The sequence below is a fragment of the Dendropsophus ebraccatus genome, chromosome 8 (genome assembly GCF_027789765.1).
Source record: "Dendropsophus ebraccatus isolate aDenEbr1 chromosome 8, aDenEbr1.pat, whole genome shotgun sequence".
In the NCBI taxonomy this organism is placed as follows: Eukaryota; Metazoa; Chordata; class Amphibia; order Anura; family Hylidae; genus Dendropsophus; species Dendropsophus ebraccatus.
This window is the reverse complement of record NC_091461.1, coordinates 33,634,867-33,657,296: the sequence shown is the minus strand read 5'-3', so window position 1 is coordinate 33,657,296 and position 22,430 is coordinate 33,634,867. Positions and strand designations below refer to the sequence as shown.

The 22,430-nt window shown below is 44.0% G+C and overlaps 1 protein-coding gene across 3 annotated transcripts in view; it reads left to right on the top strand.

Annotated features, from left to right (window-relative positions):
• ADGRA1 (adhesion G protein-coupled receptor A1) overlaps positions 1-3,395 on the top strand; it is a 396,447-nt gene extending 393,052 nt beyond the window's left edge. For all 3 annotated transcript variants that reach the window (XM_069980134.1, XM_069980135.1, XM_069980133.1), the window contains one exon: positions 1,556-3,395. In XM_069980134.1, coding sequence (XP_069836235.1) covers positions 1,556-2,774 — 1,219 coding nt within the window. In that variant the 3' untranslated portion in view covers positions 2,775-3,395. The remainder of the gene's footprint in view (positions 1-1,555) is intronic.
• The last annotated feature ends 19,035 nt before the right edge of the window (positions 3,396-22,430 follow it).

Sequence of the window (22,430 nt, the reverse complement as noted above, 5' to 3'; positions counted from 1 at the left end):
TCTAGGTCATTCGCAGTGACAAGTGAAAATTTATTGGAATGTACAACTATATTTCTTCCATTAGGTGATAGGAATCTTATAGAAAGACATTGCTATTGTAGGCCAGAACAAAAAGCTGCTGTTAATCGTGTACATGTAATACCATACGTCTTCTCTTGATAACATCTGCAAGATCCATTGGGACTAGCTCATCACCAGAAGTCTCTCTTTTAGAGGTGTTGTCCACATAGGAAAATTCATTTGCGGCCCCCTTCACACATCCATTTTTACTGTCAGGAAATCCTGTTCAGTAGGCCTTGTAAGACTTCAGAAAAACATCAGGATTTCCTGACAGTAATCAATTTTTATGTTGCGGAAACCATCAGTAGTGTCTTTAGGAGCTCCTCATGCGCATCAGGAATGCATAAGAGTTCCCTGAGCTATGGGGGCATCCGTTCAGGAAATCCTAAAATAGGACAGGTTCTATCATTTCCAGGACTTCCAGGACTAAAAGCCATGACTTAGTGGATCCACTTTTTGCATTGGCTCATAAAGCATAATCAAAAACTGCTGTGGCTTTTTACCAGAAAACAATGTTGTAAAACCATCCTTAAAGGGGTTGTCTGTGCAATATCAAAACTTGCTCCCAGACTGGGATTTGTATAAAAATAATAAACAATAAACATGCTATTATTATCTTTTCTGGACTGCCACCAACGTTACTCCGCTTGTCTCCATTTTCTGGCATAATGTCCTGACCCCTCACAAACTGGTCCACTCAGCCAATCAATGGCCGTAAGGCCCTATTACCGTCCGTTCAGGCCCATAGTTATTTCGTGTAATAGGACATGTTAAAAGGTCACAATCAGTCGACATGCAGGATGTTGGCTCATTATAGTCTTTCAACATGTTGAAAAATCCTGATCATGTCAGCGACTGTCTGCTGCTCGTCACCCTGTATAATAGGAGCGGTGGTAGCAGACTGCAGTTGACTTCAATAGGCAGCCACCTCCATTGCTTCCAACTCCTCCCCACTCGCTGTCTATGCATGTAATAGCACAAGAAGCAAGAGGGGAATGAGGGAGATGCGAGCACTGAACTAAGAGGTCGTCACTCTCTTCCCCCTCATTATCATGCCGTGTAATATGGCCTTTAGTGATGCCCCACCTTAGTCAATGATTGACAGAATGGACACATTCTGTGTGGATGGAACACAATCCAGAAGAGTTTGAGGGATGTGAGGGATCAGAGGAATATAAATAGAGACGATCGAACATCAGGAATTTTCAGGTTCGATCAAACTCGAACCTTCGTCATTTGATTCCCGGTGCCTTCCCGTTCCGTGGGGAAGGTGGAGACAGCCCAAGTACCACCTGGAAAACAGGGATACAGCCTTGGTAATAGTCTATATCCCTTTTTTCCAGGCGGACCGTACTTGGGCTGTCTCCACCTTCTGGCGAATGTTACTTTTGTCCAGACAATACCTTTAATTACAAACTTGATAACTGTATGCAATTACATCTACTTTTATATGTCTTTTGGTGACCATAATGTCTGTATTTCTATTTTTTCACAGCTGCTGGATGGCTTGGGAACCAAGTCTTGGTGCATTCTACGGCCCAGTCGCCTTCATTGTTCTCGTCACCTGTATTTACTTTCTCTGTACCTACGTGCAGCTAAAGCGCCATCCTGAACGCAAGTATGAATTAAAGGAAAGGACGGAGGAGCAGCAGAGGTTGGCAGGTGGAGAAATGGGTCACAGTCATATAACTGAGGCTGGGCCAGTTGCCCAGGCAACCTGCTCCATGATTTCATCTTCACTGTTGGAAAATGAGCACTCGTTCAAGGCCCAGCTACGAGCTGCCGCATTTACTCTCTTTCTGTTTACAGCAACCTGGACCTTTGGGGCTCTTGCTGTATCTCAAGGGCATTTCTTGGATATGATCTTTAGCTGCCTGTATGGAGCTTTTTGCGTAACTTTAGGCCTCTTCACTTTAATACATCACTGTGCAAAGCGAGATGACGTCTGGCACTGTTGGTGGTCCTGTTGCCCATCCAAAAGAAACGCGTATGCGGTGCCAGCAACTGCTCGCCAAAAAGTGAACATAAACGGAGATGCCCAGGGTCATGCGACCTGCATTCAGGATTCACCATGCCCTAATAAGTCACCCATGTACAACCACCCATCCGTGGGCCATTGCAAACTTACCAATTTACAAGCTGTGCAGAACCACGTAAACTGCCTCTCGCCAGTCACACCATGCTGTGCAAAGATTCACTGTGAACAACTTATGGAAGACGAAGCTCATATCCATGTGCACAATGAAGGTGCTTTTAGACCCAACATGCACGTTCACAGGTGTCTAAAAAGCAGAACTAAGCCACGCTACTTCAGTCGACATAGGTCAGCTGCGGAGAGAGAGTACGCCTACCATATTCCTTCTAGCATTGATGGTAGTATCCATAGCTCGCACACAGACAGTCCACACAGTACACATGAGGGCCATACAGGCCACAGACGGGGCTGTTGTGCTGCAAGCGACGCTTACCCTACCATCAACCAGCCCGAGAGCAGCGAGGCAAGTACTGCAATATTTAGCTGTGGCAAAATGCCTGACTCTGACACTGTGCACCATACTCACTTTGAGATGCAACCAAGGAGACAATCATATCCATTTAACACAACAAATCCTAACGGGTTACTCAAGGGTAGCATGCATGAAGCCATGATCTATAGTTCTGATAATGCAGGAAATGTCAAAACGGGGCCATGGAGAAATGAAACTACTGTGTAGTTCTGGGCCTAACTCGTATGTCTTTCCTGCGCTGGTGAAAAGAAAAAAACAAAAACAAAAAACAAAAAAAAATGTACGCCATGTTTTTAAATTCACTTGTTAAGTGTCTGTACAGCACACCAGTACATGTACAATGCTTGGTTCTGTTTTGTTATACAAAGAAACCGAAATAATGTGGCAATTGTAAAAAAAAAACATGTTAAAGGGGAATAACAATAAGTGTACTACAAAGAACCATGAACACAAAAGGTGCAAAGTAGATGGAAGAGGCAATATCTTTCTTTTTGTGTTATCTCTCGGCACACTTCTCTGTGATACACTTGCTACTGTTACCATGACAATAAATCAAGTTAATCATTTTTCTAATATGTTCTACAAATTGTACTATTAAACCAAATAGAAGGTTCCAGTGTATCTCATGTCAGATAGATATCACTTGTCTCCATGTTGTCCTTGGTGGTGTCCTCAGAACATCCCCATAAACCATTGAATAGTTGTCCAAGTGCACATGGAAGAGAAGGAATGCCACGCGGTGCTGCATCCTTTTCACCGTTAGGTGCTGCCACAAACATTGGGCCTGATTCACACGTTCCGCGCACGGAGCATATTTACGAACTATGGGGGAGATTTATCAAACATGGTGTAAAGTGAAACTGGCTCAGTTGCCCCTAGCAACCAATCAGATTCCACCTTTCATTCCTCACAGACACTTTGGAAAATGAAAGGTGGAATCTGATTGGTTGCTAGGGGCAACTGAGCCAGTTTCACTTTACACCATGTTTGATAAATCTTCACCTATGTGCTATGGTCTCGACTTTGTAACTTCCAGGATCATTATTCATTATGATGCTGTGAGCTACCAAATAGTTAAATCTTTGTGCTACTGTACTGACAAGTAGTGTGAAGGTTTAACTATTTCAGCATTCACAGGAGTCCTGGAAAACATGGATAAAGTTATAGGGTATATCCATATTTTCCTGGCAGCCCTAGGGCTGAATCAAATTGTTCAAGCAGCAGGAGTCAAATACTGACTCCGAACCTGAATGTTCAGCAAATTTGCTCATCACTAGTAACCACCTGTCCGAAGATTTATGAAGAGGGTGAAGAGGTGTTACAGAATTAAGCATTTTGTCTTTCTTGCAAAAACAGCACCACCCCTTTCCTCAGGTTGTGTGTGGTATTAGCTCCATGCACTTCAATGGAATTGAGCTATAAGACCAATCCACATCCGATTTGGAGACAAAAGTGGTGTTGTTTTTTTTTTCTAAAAGGAAAATTGCCATGTTTTTCTAAATCCTGATAACCCATTAAAATATCCATTTTAGACAAGGTTTGTTGAAAGCCTCTGCAAAAAATTAAGTTGATCACAGGCTGTCGCCCGTCCTTCTCCAGGGGATCACTGTAAGCTCCTAGAATCTTGACCAGAGAAGATATGAAAAATGACACATTACCCAATAAATGGCTGAGTTGTACCAGTAATCTAGGGGCCTGCTGGGTCCTCCAGAGAGAAAGACACAATTTGTACTTTTTCTCTGGTCAAACTAATTGCTGGAGGTCCTAAACAAAGAATGACCTCTGAGAGGGCATTGAAAATGGGTTTTGAGAACAGACAAGCCTCAAAGGGTATATCTGTAAGGTCTGGTGGTATTCCATATTGTCAAAAATCATGTAGCACATTGGCAATTTTTTACCACATATTGGCAGCATGACTTTTTAGCTTTTAGGGGTGAAACTTTCTTCAACTGTGGTTAAAAGCCCAAATTTTTTTGTTGCCATTTACGCACTCTTCGGTCAGGAGCACTGCCCCACCCCCGCAGAGTCATCTGGCCTGCTCTATTGATAATCAATGGAGTGGGCCAACTAACTTGTTTACACACTGTGATTTTGCCACATTCACTTTCTGAAGTCGCTGTGAAAAATAATTGCCGTAAAAGTATACACACTGTCAAAACCATGACCGCTATTCTTGTAACAACAGACAATAAGGCCATTTGGAGCACTGTCCTGCCCACAGAGCGCCAATCCGGCCCCTGGCCAGCCCATTCCACTGAAAATTAGGGATGGTCCGAACCCGTCGAGGTTAGGGTTCGGCTGAACCCGAACGCTCGGCATCGGATTCCCGCTGTCTGCCCGCTCCGTGCAGTGGGCGGATCCAGCTGGAGGACCGCCTGGTAAACTGGGATACAGCCTATGGCTATGGCTGTATCCCAGTTTTCCAGGCGTTCCTCCTGCTGGATCCGCCCGCTGCATGGAGCGGGCAGACATCGGTAATCATTGCGGAGGGTTCGGGTTCGTACGAACCCCGCCCGAACCAGGTTCGGACCATCCCTACTGATAATCATTAAAAGGGATGAGCTGGCCGGGGACAGATTGGCACTGTGCGGACGGGGCAGTGGACACAGGACTACATTAAAACTGCACAAGAATGGCACAGAGGATGAAGGTAATAGACATACCTTCAACCTCAGTGCCTTGTGCAGAATAGGGAGCAGAAATTAACATTTACTAGCACCATGTTGGGTGTATGGAGCATTAGATTAATTGATCAGATACTTTGGGGAAGCTGTGTCCAATGACTTATGATCCTTTTAGACTAAACAATTTTCAGTCATCCACAGACGAAAACAAGTGCCGCTCAGTGAGATCAGCATTCACCTGCAGTGATTTTACATGGTACAATTAGTCAAGCCAGGAATGGATTTGAAAAGGGTAGAAATCTCAGTCTCTCCTTTATGACCCTGTTCATAGTCTGTTCCTGGCTTTTGCTTCAAATCTTTGGCAGATAATCTTTCTGTGTAAATGAACGCTTGTTGCCAATAATAAACAGGCCCTTAGCATGACAACACATTATGGTTCCCATCCAAAAGCTTATATAGCTCTATAACAAGCTCTATGGAAAAGGGATATGTGCTACAGATTAGTCTACTTTTACGCTCTATAATATACAATGACTGCAGTGTAGTCTACACATCTGGGATGGAACATAACTAGAGAATTTGAATTTTATTTGAAAGTTTGTTTCCAAATTTGATAACTTCTCTACCACCACATGGGTAAGATATTTTGTAAGGAGTACTATTAGAGAGATGGCAGGCACATAGCCACATTATGGCCCAATTTTGAACAGGGTCATAGATGGGAACCCATAGAAGTGCACCGGAGGTCTAATTAAAGTGGTCCCTGGGATTGGACTGATGAGCTGGACTGATCCACAGGACAGCTCATCAGTAACTTATCGGTGGGGTGCCAACACCCCGAACTCGTGCTGATCAGCTTTGCAGCACTAAACAGTGAACAGAGTTTGTCTACATTCGCTGTGTAAGCATTCACACTAAGGAAAATAGGCAGAAATTACAAGGGGAACCCACGCTATAGGCTATGCTCGGAATTCAGCCTGCCTCAGTGTCTCAATGTAATCTGTTGCGCGCCTCCGCTCTCTGCCGCTCTCCGTAAAAACAATTGACCTGTCAATTCTTTGAGCAGAGAGCAGCTGATAGCAGAGGTGTGCAACAGATTACATTGAGACACTAAGGTAGGCGGGAATCCAAGTGGAGCCCCAGTGGGGGTTCTGCTCTGAATTTCCGCCTGTTTTCATCAGTGTGAACATACGATGGTGACCTGTAACTTCAGCTTAGGTTGCCACCGCTGCACAGTGAATGGAGACAATTTGCGTCTGGTCTTGTTCACTGCGCAAAATAGCTGACTGGTGCTAGTGCTGGGTGTTGGCCCCCCGAGGATTAATTACCCTTTAACCTCCATTTGCTCTTAATTCTATTTCATAAACCTTGGCCTGCTCCATTGGAAGTTTTATATACAAGGTTTTTCGAACCACACTTGATGGTCAAGTTATGTCAGTACGCATATGTCAGACCCATGTGGCACCATTGTACAAACTCTCTACTCTGAGCCTGAGGCCACACATTGCCGTGACAGCTCTTGTGATGTCTTCATACCAAAAACATAAAGTGGCATTTAATTGTGGTCCTTACAGTTACCTGTATCCAGTTAGCCACTAATGTCTCAAACATTGATTAAACTTATGCACCCTACAAGATCCCAGCCTCCACTGTGTATACACATCCATACTGGAAGGACCTGACTGAATGACACTGGCACTGGTGATACCATTCTGACAGAGAGATATGAACACACACAGTCTTGATAAGATAGTGTAATGATATTGCCTCGGACTGTCTGCCATTAGCACTCGAAATCCACATAATGTCCACTCAGTGTAAGCTTTTCTTCATGTTGGAGGGAAGAGATCGCTAATATGACTCCTTTTCCATCTGCAGTGTTGTATTGGTTGTTATTTGCATGACGCAGGTCAGAATATACCATTTGTTGTTTTTCAATGTTACATGTTTAAAATGCAGTATTGTTAAAGACTGTGAAAATCATGTTGGTATTACTCTAGAACATTATGACTCCACCAGAACTCACCTCTGCACTAGTGTAAGTGGCACAATCCTTCGTATGAGGTATTATGATAAACTTTAATTAAAACTCACTCAGATGTCTTTGGAAAGCATGCAGTAACCATTGTATGTGACGCTCTACATTGCGCAACTGTCTGATCATGTCTTCCACCGCAGCGTAAAAATTCACAAAAAGGAGGTTGGACAGGGGAGGGTGCAGAGGTCCTCCATAACACATGGAGAAAATGGTAGCCGAATATGGGTCAACACAAGCGTCAATCTCCACATGACATGATGGCTCCACAGTCAACCATCTCAGTCATCCATTTGTATTTTATCACCCATTTGTGAATTGAACCTCCCCCTTCTGCCATTGTTGAGAATATATGAGGACATTGCCGTTCCCTAATTGAATTTTACCAATTGAATTCCTTCTAAAATTGATCTGCCAGGCTAGGTCAAATTATTCGCAGTCACTTTCAGTTATTAGTCAGTGGGATCCATTGGATGGGTGTATTTACAGAGGCTACAGACCCCCATTAAACAGTATCATACAGCACCATGATGAGTCTGCAGAATATTTGTGCTTTATTTGCAGTAGTTTGTGTTACCTCTTATCCATGGTACCCATATACATGCCATAGGTGTCCGCCGGAATCTCTCTTGATCCCTCCATACACACGAATCGTCCAGTCTACTGAGCTTTCATGTGTTTTGAATGGAGAGAGGAGGGATAAGCCGCTACCAGACTTCATTGGAGGCCACATATCTATTCAAGAAGAAAAGGACGGGGCCATATTAATCCAACATCAACTCCAGAAGAATCATACGGTATCCATACACATTACAGCTGCCACTACAATTGAAATTTGCAGGTTCAAATTACTTTTTTTCCATTATGTAATTTAAAGTCTATTCACACAGAGATATGTGACGAGAATTACTTGGCGAAAAAAAACACACAGGGAATTATAAGAAATTGGCGCTGTTATATTAACCTTTACCTGTGCTAGCCGTGTGACTGCTGCAAATTTTGGTAAAACGGCATGTGCGGTTCTTGTCTATGTGTTAACATTCCATCCAGCCTCACGTACATGGCTGTTATAGATCTCTATTATGCTGCGTTTACACGGAACGATTATCGTGTGAATTTGCACGATAACGATCAAATTCAAACGATAATCATACGTGTAAACGCAGCGAACGATCAAGCGAAGAGCGAGAAATCGTTCATTTTGATATTACAACATGTTCTAAAATCGTCGTTTGTCCTTCCGAAAAAAAATTAGCAGATCGCTCAGAGTAAACAGTCGTTCACCGATTTGACCTATTTGCGAGATAGGCTTAAGCGATCGCAAAACGATTTTTCCGTATGATATATCGTTCCGTCTAAACGTTGATTTTTCTAAAAAAAACATTAGTCTTTCGATATCGTTAATCGTACGATCGGGCGAATCATCGCTCCGTGTAAACGCAGCATTATATAGATTCATAGTATAGGAAGAGAGGCCCAATTAGAAGTCAATGGGGCAGATTTATGAACTGTGCCCCTGGTGTATGCGGTGGAAAAGGTGCAGAGTTTTGTGCTAAGCAAATGGTTTGCACATAAATCTTTTTTCAGTGACGTAAGCTCCGAGACAAGGTGGGAGGAAGTGTGGCTCACTCCCAAGCCTAATTTATCATATTTAAAACCTGAACACAAGCATAAACCATGGCAGAAATCAGGTGTAGATTCAGTGGCCACCATGTTGGCACACCTCTTAGTAAATCCGTCAGGGTGAATGGAGGCGGGGCATGGAAAATGCCTCCAAAAAAAAAGTTTCAATCTTTAATCCCCTCTTTTCCTTTGATCCCATTTTTGTCTCACCATTCAATAAATCTTCTGTTTGTGTCCCACGAGATCAGTCATGGCCTCACTACACGACCTCACCGTCCTGTGTCTGGCTTAAGCAGGAATCTTTCAACCTCTGATCTTTGTGCAGGAGGACAAAATATTGGCTCGCTTCAACACCCTTGTTACTCCAATCAGGTCAGCCAATTCTATTCATGTGACAATTTGACTGGCCTGATGAGGTTTTAGAAAATCCGATAAAATCCCTTGGTATTGGTATTCTAGAGAAATATTTTCCCCAAACAACTGTACTCACCTGTTGAACCAGGGCCAGTCATCATTTTCAGTACTTGTTGTTCTCTGTCCTAACACATAGAAAATGACTGTTCAGCCAATCACTAGCTAACGTGGGTCAATACTGTGGTCAGGGATAGGCTGAGCAGCCATTTCCTATCTGTTCAGACAGAGAACAGTAAGTGCTAACAGCAGGGACCAGCAATGTCTGAACTGCACCAGCAGGGGATCAGTAGCAGGTGAATACACTTTTTTTTCCCTTGATACTTTTTAAGGGTAAAATTATTTCCTCCTGTGTTTTCTGTAGGATTTTTGTCAGTAACCGTGAATTTGCTTTAATAAGGCAGGTTGTATTTTAGAATTATGACTTTTTAACCTGTACAAAGAATTTCTTAGCTGACCTGGATTATCATGGGAACTGCTGATTCCAAGGAAGTCACATGCACGTAGTGTTTTATTTGTGTTGGAGCGGGTGTCTGTGTACGAGCCCAGGTTATATCCCTTCATTCAATTCCCTTTCTAATATTATTAGTCTTTGTTTCCTGTTCTCTATTCCTAAAGCAGAACCCCTTGATATTTTCAGCCACAGGCCATCATGGATAGAAAAAGACTAATTCACGCTGGACCAAATATTAGAAACAACGTATTATGCTACATTTCCAATAATATGAATATTTTACATTACATTACATTTAATTAGGCGGAAAGGAATTTGCAAGATGTACAAAACCTTTTACATCCAAGTGCTTTAGTGTGAATTAAAAGTCATTCAGTGGATATTCTGCCTACATTCACCTTTACTTTTTTTATTGCTTCAATGTTTCTAAAGTAAAAAAAAAAAATACCAGTTTGAATCTACAGCTTCTATGCAGACCTTTGTGTTTCCATGGTTACAGACTACAAACAAATCCTGAGTAGTCTGATTCTGGAGTCAAATGTTTTTTCCGCCTAATTTTCTATTGTTTGCTAGTTAAAAAATAAAAGGGAAGTGGAGTAACAAAACTATAGAATCAGACAACACATGATTGGTTGTGATCTTTAACCCATTCAAGACCGAGCCCATTGATGCATGGATGTCCGGGTCAAATTAATGCAATGTTCCTCTCCGCCTTCTAAGAGCCATAGCGCTTTTATTATTCCACATACAGAGCTGGTTGAGGTGTCATTTTTTTGTGCCATGATTTCTAGTTTTTATTAATATCATATTGGTGTAACAGAAAAATGTTGATCGCTTTTTATAAAATTTTTTCTGATACATAATTGCGTTTTTTTTTCCATTTACACTGTTCACCATGCGGGAACAATAATGTTTTAATAGATAGGACAATTCCGTAAGCTACGATATATAATTTTTTTTATATATATTTTTATTTTTATAATGGGCAAGGAGGTATATTAAACTTTTATTGGGAAGGGGGTTATAAGGTTTTTTTTAATAATTTTAAAAACTTTTTTTTATTACTTTTTTTAAACACTTTTTTTCACTTTAAAGAGGACCTGTCACCCCGGCTACCGGGGCAGAGCTCGCCCAACCCCCCCAGTGGAGCCTCACATGCTTAATTCTTCCAGGAAGTCTCGCTCCTGGACCCGGCCCTGGAGTGGAGAAATCACCACCCGAAGCTGCGTATGCGCATTATGCAAATAACTAGAAATGACTCCGAGGTCCTTAAAAATTCACTGCGGGGTCGCAGCTACCTGTCATAATGCTGGGCTCTCGGGACACTGATGTGTGCGGGACTGCCCTCACTGCAGCAGTCCCGCACACATCAAACAGCCCTCGCATACAGAAACGTATATATACGATCCTGCAGCACGGGGTATGTGCAGCAGGAATGTATTTGTACATATTGCTGACGTGAAGGGGTTAAAGGGGTTATTCAGCCCTACAAAAACATGACCACTTTTTTCCAGAAACAGCACCACTCTTGTCTCCAGTTCAGGTTTGGTTTGCAATTAAGCTTCATTCACTTTAGTGGAACTAACTTACAAAACCTGCAACCAAACTGGAGACAAGAGAGAGGCTGTCTTTGGAAGAAAGTGGCCATGTTTTTTTAGCACTGGATAAACCCTTTAACACATGTTCAGTATAGCGTGGTGCTATGAATGGCAGAAAATGTATTGCTACGGCTATTATGCCATATTATCCAGAGTAGAATTTACCAAACATGGTTGTAAAGATGGATAAATGGTTGACGAGAACATCATCGGTGTTGTCATTGATCATGTATGACCATCTTTAATAATGGCCAGCAAGGAGTGAAATGTGTAGGGCTATCAATGAAATGGTCTGCTGTCTGTGTGTATACACTCTGGCCGGAATTCCATAGATTTCAATATGATCGGGCAATTCATTAAATAACGGCCGTGGTTGCAAACCAGCAGGTAATGTATGCTCGGGGCCGGAGCTGCGGGCGGTGGGGGGTTAAAGGGGCCGCAGCTTCACACTACAGGATCCACAGCGGATTTTGCTGCAAACTCGCATCGTGAAATCTGCTGTGGATCCGATACGTGTGAAGCTACCCTTAATATGTATGGAAAACTTTATTCTTAGCTAAATCTGTATAGAATATTGCCAATACTAAGCAAGCCAACCCTCATCTACTTAAAGGGAAGATGTCATCACCCCTGACCTGTCTGTTTCAGTAAATCATTGCATTAGCAAATAGATAACAATTTTGGAATATTATTTCTTATTTCTCGCTGATGTGCCGTTCTACTGTTATTCGTACTGGGAGTTACTAGTTGGGGGCGTGTCCCTACATTGCCTGACATTATCCAATGAGAGCTAACAGTGTAAGACAGTGTTGGGACACGTCCCTAATTGGTAACACCCAGTTGGCTATTTAGGTACACATTTCTAGGAATTGCATATCAATAGTTCATCGGTGGGGTGCAGACACTAAGTCTCCCCAGCCTATTACCTGCAATAGATTGAGAATGGAGCTAGAAACAGTTGGCCCTGCTCTCTGTATAGTGGTAGCACCAGGGTACTGCCACCATAGCTACTATTGAAGTGAGTAGGAGCAGAGGCTGCAATACACTGGCACACAGGAAACAGAAGCAACTGCTTCTAGCTCTGTTCTCTCCATAGTTTAGGCAACAAAATGTTGATTGACAGGGAATCCAGGTATCAGTACCCTGCCAATGAACTAATGATAGCCTATGTTATATAGATACATTTTTAAAGGGAAACTGACAGCTGAAAATGGCCGCTAAGACCACTGCCAGACATTGGTATATATATAATTCATATTTTCTTTGCATTTACAGCAAACTTTATTTATTATTTATGTTTACACAAATAATAATGCTTTATACCTTAAGTGTGATGTAACTTGGTGGGGATCTGCCGCGCCTACCAATGAGCCATTCTGCCGTGGACAGGGTATTTCCATACTGGGATTCTTTATTAAGTAGGCACATAGAAAACCCCTGCTCAAATTCTTTTATTATAAAGTCCTGTATCCCATACTTTAACCATAATGCTGAAAACCGTAACTTTCAGTCACATTCCAGGTACTAGGATAAAATGTACATGATTCCACTTACGCAGTGTAATGATCAGTAGTCATCAGGGACATGGTCCCTGATGAATGTTGTGAGCAAGAAACACGTTGTGCAAACTCTGATTTTGGTACCTGGTAACTTGAGCCTCTATGCATATGTCCAAATGTGAATGAATAAGGGTTATTATTTCCTGGATTGTCGGCAATAGCAGTCCAACTATACACGTCTAAATAGGGCCCAGTGTTGTCGGTGCAAGCTCCTGAGATAGACATGCTGTGGATACCATAAATCACTAAGATGGGAATACCCCTTTAACAGAGGTTTAAAGTTAGATCCTTCTGTGCTAATTAATTTCATATCTTTATAGTAGAAAACATGTTATTCTGCTATAGAGCTTCAAATTACACAGAAATGAACTGATTTTATGAAATTCTGGCATGAGTTTAGTGTATGCAGTAAGCTCCTGCACTCCCTCTAGTGGCAGCTGTAAACAGTCAGAATTTTATCATTTAAGTCTTATAGGGGTTATCCAGAGTTAGAAAACTTTTGATACATATCTGTGGTTATATAGAAAATAATAAATACCCTATGCTTACCTCTCGATGCTCCCTGGGTGTCCTGCTGCTGTGTCTCTGTTGTCCCCCACTGAGTGCAGCCACAAGCTCGCCCCGTCTCTCAGCAAGAGTGACAGTCTGCTCGGCCAATCACTGACTAAGGGCCCTATTCCACCGGACGATTATCGTTTGCATAATCGTTACCGATTAACGACCGCTATTGCGAAAGACCTGAAAACATTCACTCATTTCCATGGAACGATAATCGTTACTTATGATCGTAAATTGCGATAGTTTTTCTTCCCTATTTATTCGCTATTGCGTTCGTATCTATTGCGAACGACCGAACAATGTCTTATTCAATGCGAACGATTTGCGAACGAGCAACAATAAAAATAGGTCCAGGTCTTATTTCTCGTTTGGTCGTTAATCGTTAACTGCATTTCAACCGAATGATTATCGTTTAGATTCGAACGATTTAACGATAATCTGAACGATAATCGTTCGGTGAAATAGGGCCCTAAGACGGGACAGCCCCGCAGCTTGTGATTGGCTGTCACTCCCGAGAGGAGTTTGTGGTGGCAGTCAGGGGGGACACCAGAGACACTGCATCAGGGCACCAAGGAAGCTTTGAGAGGTGAGTATAGGCTCTTTAATAGTTTCAATATAACCACAGCTATATATTAAACGTTTTCTAACACCAGATAACCCCTTTAAGGTTCAGCTGAGGATTTGGACTAAAAAAAAATAGCCCAAGTAATTCAGAACATAGTTTATGACATGTTTAGATTTAAAACAATGATTTTTAAGCTTGTACTGACATTGTAGGCCTGTATTTGCACACAGTGGAATTTTAGTAAAATTTCTGCCTAGAGCAGTGCTTCTCAATTTCAGTCCTCAGGCCTCACCAACAGGTCATATTTGGGGATTTCTTACACGGAGCGATTTTTAACGATTAATGACAAATAATAAACGATTGCAAACGAGATTGTTTATCGTTATGGTGCGTTTACACAGACAGATTTATCTGACAGATCTTTGAAGCTAAAACCAGGAGCAGACTATAAACAGGGATCAGGTCTTCAAGGAAAGACTGGGATCCATCCTCTTTTTAAATCCATTCCTGGCTTTGGCTTCCAAAATCTGTCAGATAAATCTTTCTGTGTAAACGCACCCTAAACCTGAAATCGTTCACCATATTACACAGAACGATAATCGTTAGTTACGATCGTTACTACGATCGTTATTGCGATTGTTACTATGATTGTTTACTCCTTCTGATCCCAGCAAAACAATAGACAATGTGCAATTACACTGAACGATTAGTGAACAAATGCGGAACTTGAGCGAACAAATGTGGAATTACAGCGAACAATTAACGATAATTTTAGGTTCAGATCTAAATCAACGACATGCGAACGATTTTTGCTTAAAGGGGTATTCCAGGGAAAATCAATAATTTAGCAAAGTAAAGGGTTAACCAAGGTTAACCCTTTTCTAATATACTTACCTGTTGTTTTTTGGCCCCCCAAGGAGATCTCCGGTCCGGTCACGTGATCTTGCAGCTTGTGGCTCGGATCCTCTTCTCCTTCCGGTTCGGTGACGTCACCCGGCCGGCTTCGCTCTCAGTCTCATTAGCAGCAGAGCACTGAACCCTGACTGGCTTGGTAGCGTGCAGCCAATCAGGGTTCAGTGCTCTGCATCCCCACACGCTCCAGAGCGGGGGTCCCCTGAGGCTGCAGTAAATTATCAGGGGTCTTCGGGCTCAGTGCCGGTCACCAGTTACATGGGCCGGCACTGCACTACAGCAGGTGAATGCGGGGTCTGGCGTCAATCATCACTCCGCAGAACACCCCCCCCCCCCCACCTTGTCAGCGATGCCGACCGAGTCCCGGGAGGGGATGCGGCGGGCGGCATTACTTCATTCATAGCTACCAGACACCCGGCCGCCCGCCGCATCCCTTCCCCCCAGGGACTCAGGGTCGGCATCGGTGGGGAAGTAATGTGTATCGGCTGCTGATCCCCCCCGGCCCCCCCTCCCTGTGTCCCTGTCAGAGATCGCTCACCCCCGGAGCGTGCTGCTGGCCCCGATCTCGGCACTGGTCTGAAGCACCTGTACTCAGCTGACAGGCGCTGTGTACGGGGCAAGAAATCTCTCCTGCCTCACTCACACAGAGCCTGTCAGCTGAGTACAGGTGCCTGAGACCAGTGCCGAGATCGGGGCCAGCAGCACGCTCCGGGGGTGAGCGATCTCTGACAGGGACACAGTGAGGAGGGGGGGAAGTCCTGCAAAGTAATATGTATTTGCTGCTGATCCCCCCCGGCCCCCCCTCCCTGTGTCCCTATCAGAGATCGCTCACCCCCGGAGCGTGCTGCTGGCCCCGATCTCTGCACTGGTCTCAGGCACCTGTACTCAGCTGACAGGCTCTTTGTGAGTGAGGCAGGAGAGATTTCTTGCCCCGTACACAGAGCCTGTCAGCTGAGTACAGGTGCTTCAGACCAGTGCAGAGATCGGGGCCAGCAGCACGCTCCGGGGGTGGGGGTGAGTGATCTCTGACAGGGACACAGGGAGGGGGAGCCAGGGGGGGGGGGATCAGCAGCCAATACACATTACTTCCCCACCGATGCCGACCCTGAGTCCCTGGGGGGGAAGGGATGCAGTGGGCAGCCGGGTGTCTGGTAGCTATGAATGAAGTAATGCCGCCCGCCGCATCCCCTCCCGGGACTCGGTCGGCATCGCTGACAAGGTGGGGGGGGGGGGGGTTGCGGAGTGATGATGGATGCCAGACCCCGCATTCACCTGCTGTAGTGCAGTGCCGTCCCATGTAACTGGTGACCGGCACTGAGCCCGACGACCCCTGATAATTTACTGCAGCCTCAGGGGACCCCCACTCTGGAGCGTGTGGGGATGCAGAGCACTGAACCCTGATTGGCTGCACGCTACCAAGCCAGTCAGGTTTCAGTGCTCTGCTGCTAATGAGACGGAGAGCGACGCCGGCCGGGTGGTGACGTCACCGAACCGGAAGGAGAAGAGGATCCGAGCCACAAGCTGCAAGATCACGTGACCGGACCGGAGATCTCCTTGGGGGGCCAAAAAACAACAGGTAAGTATATTAGGAAAGTGTTAACCTTGGTTAACCCTTTCCTTTGCTAAATTATTGATTTTCCCTGGAATACCCCTTTAAATTTGAACAATTTAACAATTTTTCGCACGATAATCGTCCCGTGTAATAGGGCCCTTAGTATTTCACAGGTGATATAATTATACTCAGTGCATCAGGTATTATCACAGCTGTTCGTTGTATGGGATAGCCTCAAAATCTAACCTGTTGGTGAGGCCTGAGAACTGGAATTGTGAAGCACTGGTCTAGGAAATTTGTATTGTCTCACCCACCCAAACTCAATCGGTGGGAAGAAAAATGCAAGTAAATCCTATTAGAGTAGGCTTTTCCAGAGATTACTTAAATCTACAGCAAAGGGTACCAGGGAAGCACCAACAATGGAGCATGAGAGGATGTCACCATAGGTTTCTTCCATCATAAATTTCTTCCATGGATCTATGACAGTACCATGTATTTCTCCACCCTGCATGTACTTAAAGGGAATCCGTCAGCTCCCGGGCACTACCTAAGGTGCTGACAGTGTGCTGTAGCTGGCAGTCCCCCAGTGAGCATGGTGCCTTTTTGGTAATTTTCCGTGCAGGGGATTATGTACAATCTTATGTCTCCTACTGTCAAAGAGCTGTTGTTCGTGCCACACTTGTCATGCATCCTCCTCCCTCTTCATGAATAATCAATGCTGCCTGGCCTCCTGCTTGCTCAGCTGTCAGATTGCAGATCAGTCCTCTATAGGCAGGTTATCTCTGAAAGAATCTCTCCTCCCTAACATGTTGGAGCTGTGGTCTAGGGGTAACTCACCTGTCTAGAGACCAGCCAGCAGTTCATTCTCTGGTTTGAATCCCCTGATGGAAATTAAATTGATTTCTTTCTTTTCTCATTATTGTATCATTTTTAAGGCTATGTTCACACAGTATTTTTGCTCAGTATTTTGGTCAGTATTTTACAACCAAAACCAGGGGTGGATTGAGAACACAGAAAGGCTATGTTCTCACACTGTTGAAATTGAGCAGATGGCCGTCATTTAATGGCAAATATCGGATGTTGTTTTATAAAAAAAAAAAACAGTAAGTATTTGCCATTAAATGACAGCCATCCACTCAATTTCAACAGTGTGTGTACTGTACATAGCCTTTCAGTGTTTTCAATCCACTTTTGGTTTTGGTTGCAAAATACTGACCAAAAAGTGTGGCACGAACAACAGCTCTGTGACAGAAGGAGACATAAGATTGTACATAATCCGCTGCACGGAAAATTACCAAAAAGGCACCATGCTCACTGGGGGCTGCCAGTTACAGCACACTGTCAGCACCTTAGGTAGGGCCCAGGAGCTGACGGATTCCCTTTAAAAGGGAAGTCAGATGGATTCTAAAATCCAGCAGTGGGCAGAGACAGGGGGGAAATTAATTACAAGTACTGACTTACCTCTCCCTGTGCCTGCGGTGAGCGGTGGAACCAGCCGCAGGACCCCCCGCTGGAAGGCATTTTCCCCTCATCCTGGCTGATGGACTGGCCGCTCAGCCAATCAGAGACTGGAGCAGCATCCTACCCTAGTCACTGACTGGCTGAACGGCCAATCCATCAGCCAGGTCGTGATTTGTCAGCTCCTGAGATCGCAGAGCCTGGCAGTGGTCCTGCGGCTGGTCCCGCTGCTCACCGTGGGCACGGGGTGGGGTAAGTCAATACTTGGAATCAATTTCCCCCCTGCCCCTGCTGGCTGCTGGATTTTAGAATCCGCCAGACTTCTTTAACTTTTGTATATTTATAGGGAATTTGTCATATGCAATTTACATTCCAAACCAAAGTCACTGTTAGATAGCTATTAGGTCAGGAAGACACATGCTACCTTTCATATATCTGTCTGTGCTTCCAGAGTGTAGAAAAATGCTTTAAGGCTGCATTCCCACGTTCCGTAATCCTAACGGATCACGGACGTGGAATGCATGTACCGGAGTCCCCCAGCGCCCATACAGCATCTGTAATTAGATGCTGGGAGCGGGGAAGACTGTATTCATAAGCGCCACGCTGTAGTAACAACACAGCGCGGCTGATTCATTACAGCACGGCGCTTATGAATACATTCTCCCCCCCCCCCCAGCATCTAATTACAGATGCCGGCCGGGCGCGGGGGTCTCCGGTACATGCATTCCACGTCCATGATCCGTTAGGATCACGGAACGTGGGAATGCAGCCTTAGTCTCCAATACAGTGTCAGAGAGGCATTCCCAAGCCCCTGAACTGCTGAGGGCTGTAATGTCTCCTTGGTCCACTTCTTATACCTTACCCTGCTGGGGGCTTAGCTTCTAGCAGACTGACAAGCAGAGGTCGGGATGGGAGGGGGAGCAAAGAGGAAATCCAGTTTGCAACTCTTCAGGTGCTTTGGAGTGCTTCTACATTTTCTACATTATGGTAGTACAGATAGATATATGAAAGGTAGAATGTCAGCAGGTAACCGTGTCAGCAGTTTAGAATATGAATTGCGGCTGACACATTCACTTTAAGGTGGGCATACGTTTCCAATCAGTTATCCCTCCCGACCTACCCATACACATGAACAGTTGGCACAGACAAACAGTATTATACCGAATAAAAGGAGGGGTAAGGCGCAGCCAGAACAATAGGATCATACAGCAGACATCCAGTATGCCCGATCGCAATTGTCCCCTGATATCATCTTTCAGGAGAAAATCAAGATGCCATTATACTCTTTAAATTGTGAGACAAACCTGTAAGAGTCAGAAGGATTGTCAGGCTTGTGTCTAATGTATGGGCAAAATATGGGCAACCCCTAGAGCTGACAGCTGCCCCCTATTTCCTGCGGCCCATAGGCACATACTTATATCACCTATAAATTCCAGCAGTCTTAAAAATCCAGATCTTCCCTCCCTAAAATAAAATAAAATTCAGATACCTCCAAAAGAAAGAATACTCATTGGGGCAATATCACTACTAGAGGAATTGATACATCAACCAGTTGCAAGTCTATAGGAAATATTGTAGACGTCAATATGAAGGACAGCCCAGAGTTCATATTAACAGCAGTGAGATTACGCTTTCCCCATATTTAGGTCTATGTATAGGAGCATAACTACCACCATAGAAGCAACAGCGACTGCTACAGGGCCGGACGAATCAGGGGGCCCAGTGGCCCGCTCCTGAAATACACTGGGCCCCCTAAGTTGTCATCATTTGCCGCACCCGGTGGCCGAGCAGGCCGTCAGGGTGCTAAATATATATTCCTAACAAGCCCTTGCAGTTAAGTGTTAAAGGTTATGACTATACTTGATGGGTTTATGGTCAGTCAGGTGCAGTGTCGGATGGGGGTATCTAGGGCCCACCAGAAGAAATGACCCTGGGGGCCCACCAATGAAGAACCAGTGAGAAACAACATGTCAGTCAGTGTTTGTGCAGGTTCTAAAGCTGGGGGCCCACCGGAGGATTCTCCAGTTCTCCAGTGGGCCAGTCAGACACTGATCAGGTGAGCCCCAATAAAAAGTTTGCAATGGGGCCCCACCATTACTAGTTACACCCCATCTATGTATGTCTATGTTAGTAGTTTGTGATTCTGACATCATGCGCATAGAGAAAGCAAAAAAAAAAAAAAAACTTGTGTCCATTCTTTACAATAAACCACAAAATACCCTGTAAATGACATCAACATGTTTCTTACCAAGGCAGATTAGAAAAGAGAAAGTCACCTACCCTGTAAATAATGACATAATTTGTGTACAACATTTCTGTAGCCTGATATCCTCCATGTGAGCATGAAGGAAGATCACACAGAGCTGTGCGGCTCTTATTTTCTCTGTTATCCACATGGCTTCAACCTTTGTGTAATTTCATCTGATGTCTTCGGTCTACCTGCCCTGCATTCTAATGGGAGCAGGAAGAAGGGTAAGTGCCCTGATGCTAAAGGCCGCTCTTAAATTTTAGAGTTGTCAGGTATAAAAGAAGCTGCTGAATACTGATGTCTCCGCTGCGGCTCCTGACAGTTTTATCACAATATGATATGACCACAATACAATTACTTATTTGCCCTTTATTTTATACCCCATTCATGCAGAAAAAAATGTAACTGGTTGTAGCCTACTCATGAGGTAGGGAAAAAGATTGGGGCATTCAGTAGTGCTAGCTGCGCTACTCTTATTGGGTTATCGCTGCTATCACATTGTTCTCCTTTTCCTGATCTCCTAGTGATCTTGTCATCGGTAGGTAGGGATCAGTAGGGACCTTCTACCACCCACAGCCCCTGTCCCTAACTACATGATTGATCTACCCTAAACAGAACCCCAACCTGAGCTACAGCCCCCACACTGAACTATGTGCAGATAAATTAAAGGGGAGCAGCACCATAAAGAATATTAACAACACACCAAGACCCACTTGTCTTTATATATTGCATGGGTGCTAATGTGTGTCAGAAGGTTCCCATCACTCCTTATTCCAACTCATTAGAGATGAGCGAGTACTATTCGATCGAGTAGTACACTTTGAAATACTCGATTTCGATCAAGTATTCGATCATTCCTGGCATTTCTTTTAACCAATAAATATGCGGGGGGGGGGGGGGGGAGACAGGCACTAGGGGGACACAGGAAGTGAAAAAAAAGCATCTACATTCATTGGCTGGCTAAACCATGTGACCTTCACAGTAATAGAATAGTGGATTTGAGATTCGTTATCAGATGAGAATTGGAGCTAGACAGGGAGACAGTGTAGATGAGTGAGTTAGGTATTAGGTGATTTTAGGCAGGAAAGGCAGCTAAAGTGATAGAAAGAATATATTTATCTTAAGATATACAGCTATTACACTGGCTAGCAGCACATAGGTCATAGGTATGTTCAGACAGGCAGCTGTAGTGTATTCACTGAGAGGAATAGGCTGTATCTGTCTGTATAGGGTATATGGCTTTATACTTCTTGTGTGCCAAGGCCAAAAATAAAAACTTGGTACTACTCTTTTACGTGCTGTACGCAACATAAAAGAGAAGAAGGCCTGTTGCCTGCTGTAAGGCATTCAGCTAGAGCAAAGGTAATAAGGTCATATGGAAGTGGCAGATGACTTTGAAAATTTAAAGAGGACGTGTCTGACCGCATCACACACACACTATGACAGTTAGTGGTGGGTGCTCAGTGATTTCCCCATTGCCTATGCCATCTGTAGTTGTCATGGGTAACGTGATTTAAAGGGGTGCATGAAAATATTTCTTTGACTTAAAATGTGGCTTTCTGTCCATTCAACTGTAAAGGAAAGAAGGTTTCCATGTATTTTTTCCACTTTACATAGAGGTTATATTGTGTTTGGAGTGTATAGTTGACAGGCTGTAATAGTGGCGTAATGCTGCTACTTGGGCGTGTTAGATGCACCCAGGCATGCTTCCCCTGCTGTTCCAATTGCATTTCAGAGGTGTTGGCATAATTTCCTGAGGTATCACTGTGGACTTGGTGACCTCCAAGTGGTCAAATTTTGATTTCCAAGATTCAAGCATTTTTCTCTCATAGACTTTAATGGGATTCAGAGGGATCAGAGTTTACTTGACTCGATATTCAAAAATTAGAATATTTCACTACTCGCTCTTCTCTACAACTTCTATAAAAAATGTTTTATATATATATATATATTTATTTATTTATATTCCAGGAGCGCCCCCCGATGGCCCTGTGATGAGAAGCTGTAAGCCATGTCTCCGTATACTGTATTAGTCATAAATACTTTGAATAAATAATACCTCTACAGGGCCAAATGATACCTCCACACCATGTGCATATATTACTACTACAAAAGGCCAATGTAAAGTGCTCTTCCAATGATGACACACATTGTCCACACTGGCACTCTCAGCAGTATAATGATAATACATTGCAATGAGCCTAGTATAGTCAGATCTGGTGACTCATAGGTGATGTGTTCTCTGATGGAACCATTCCCTTCTATA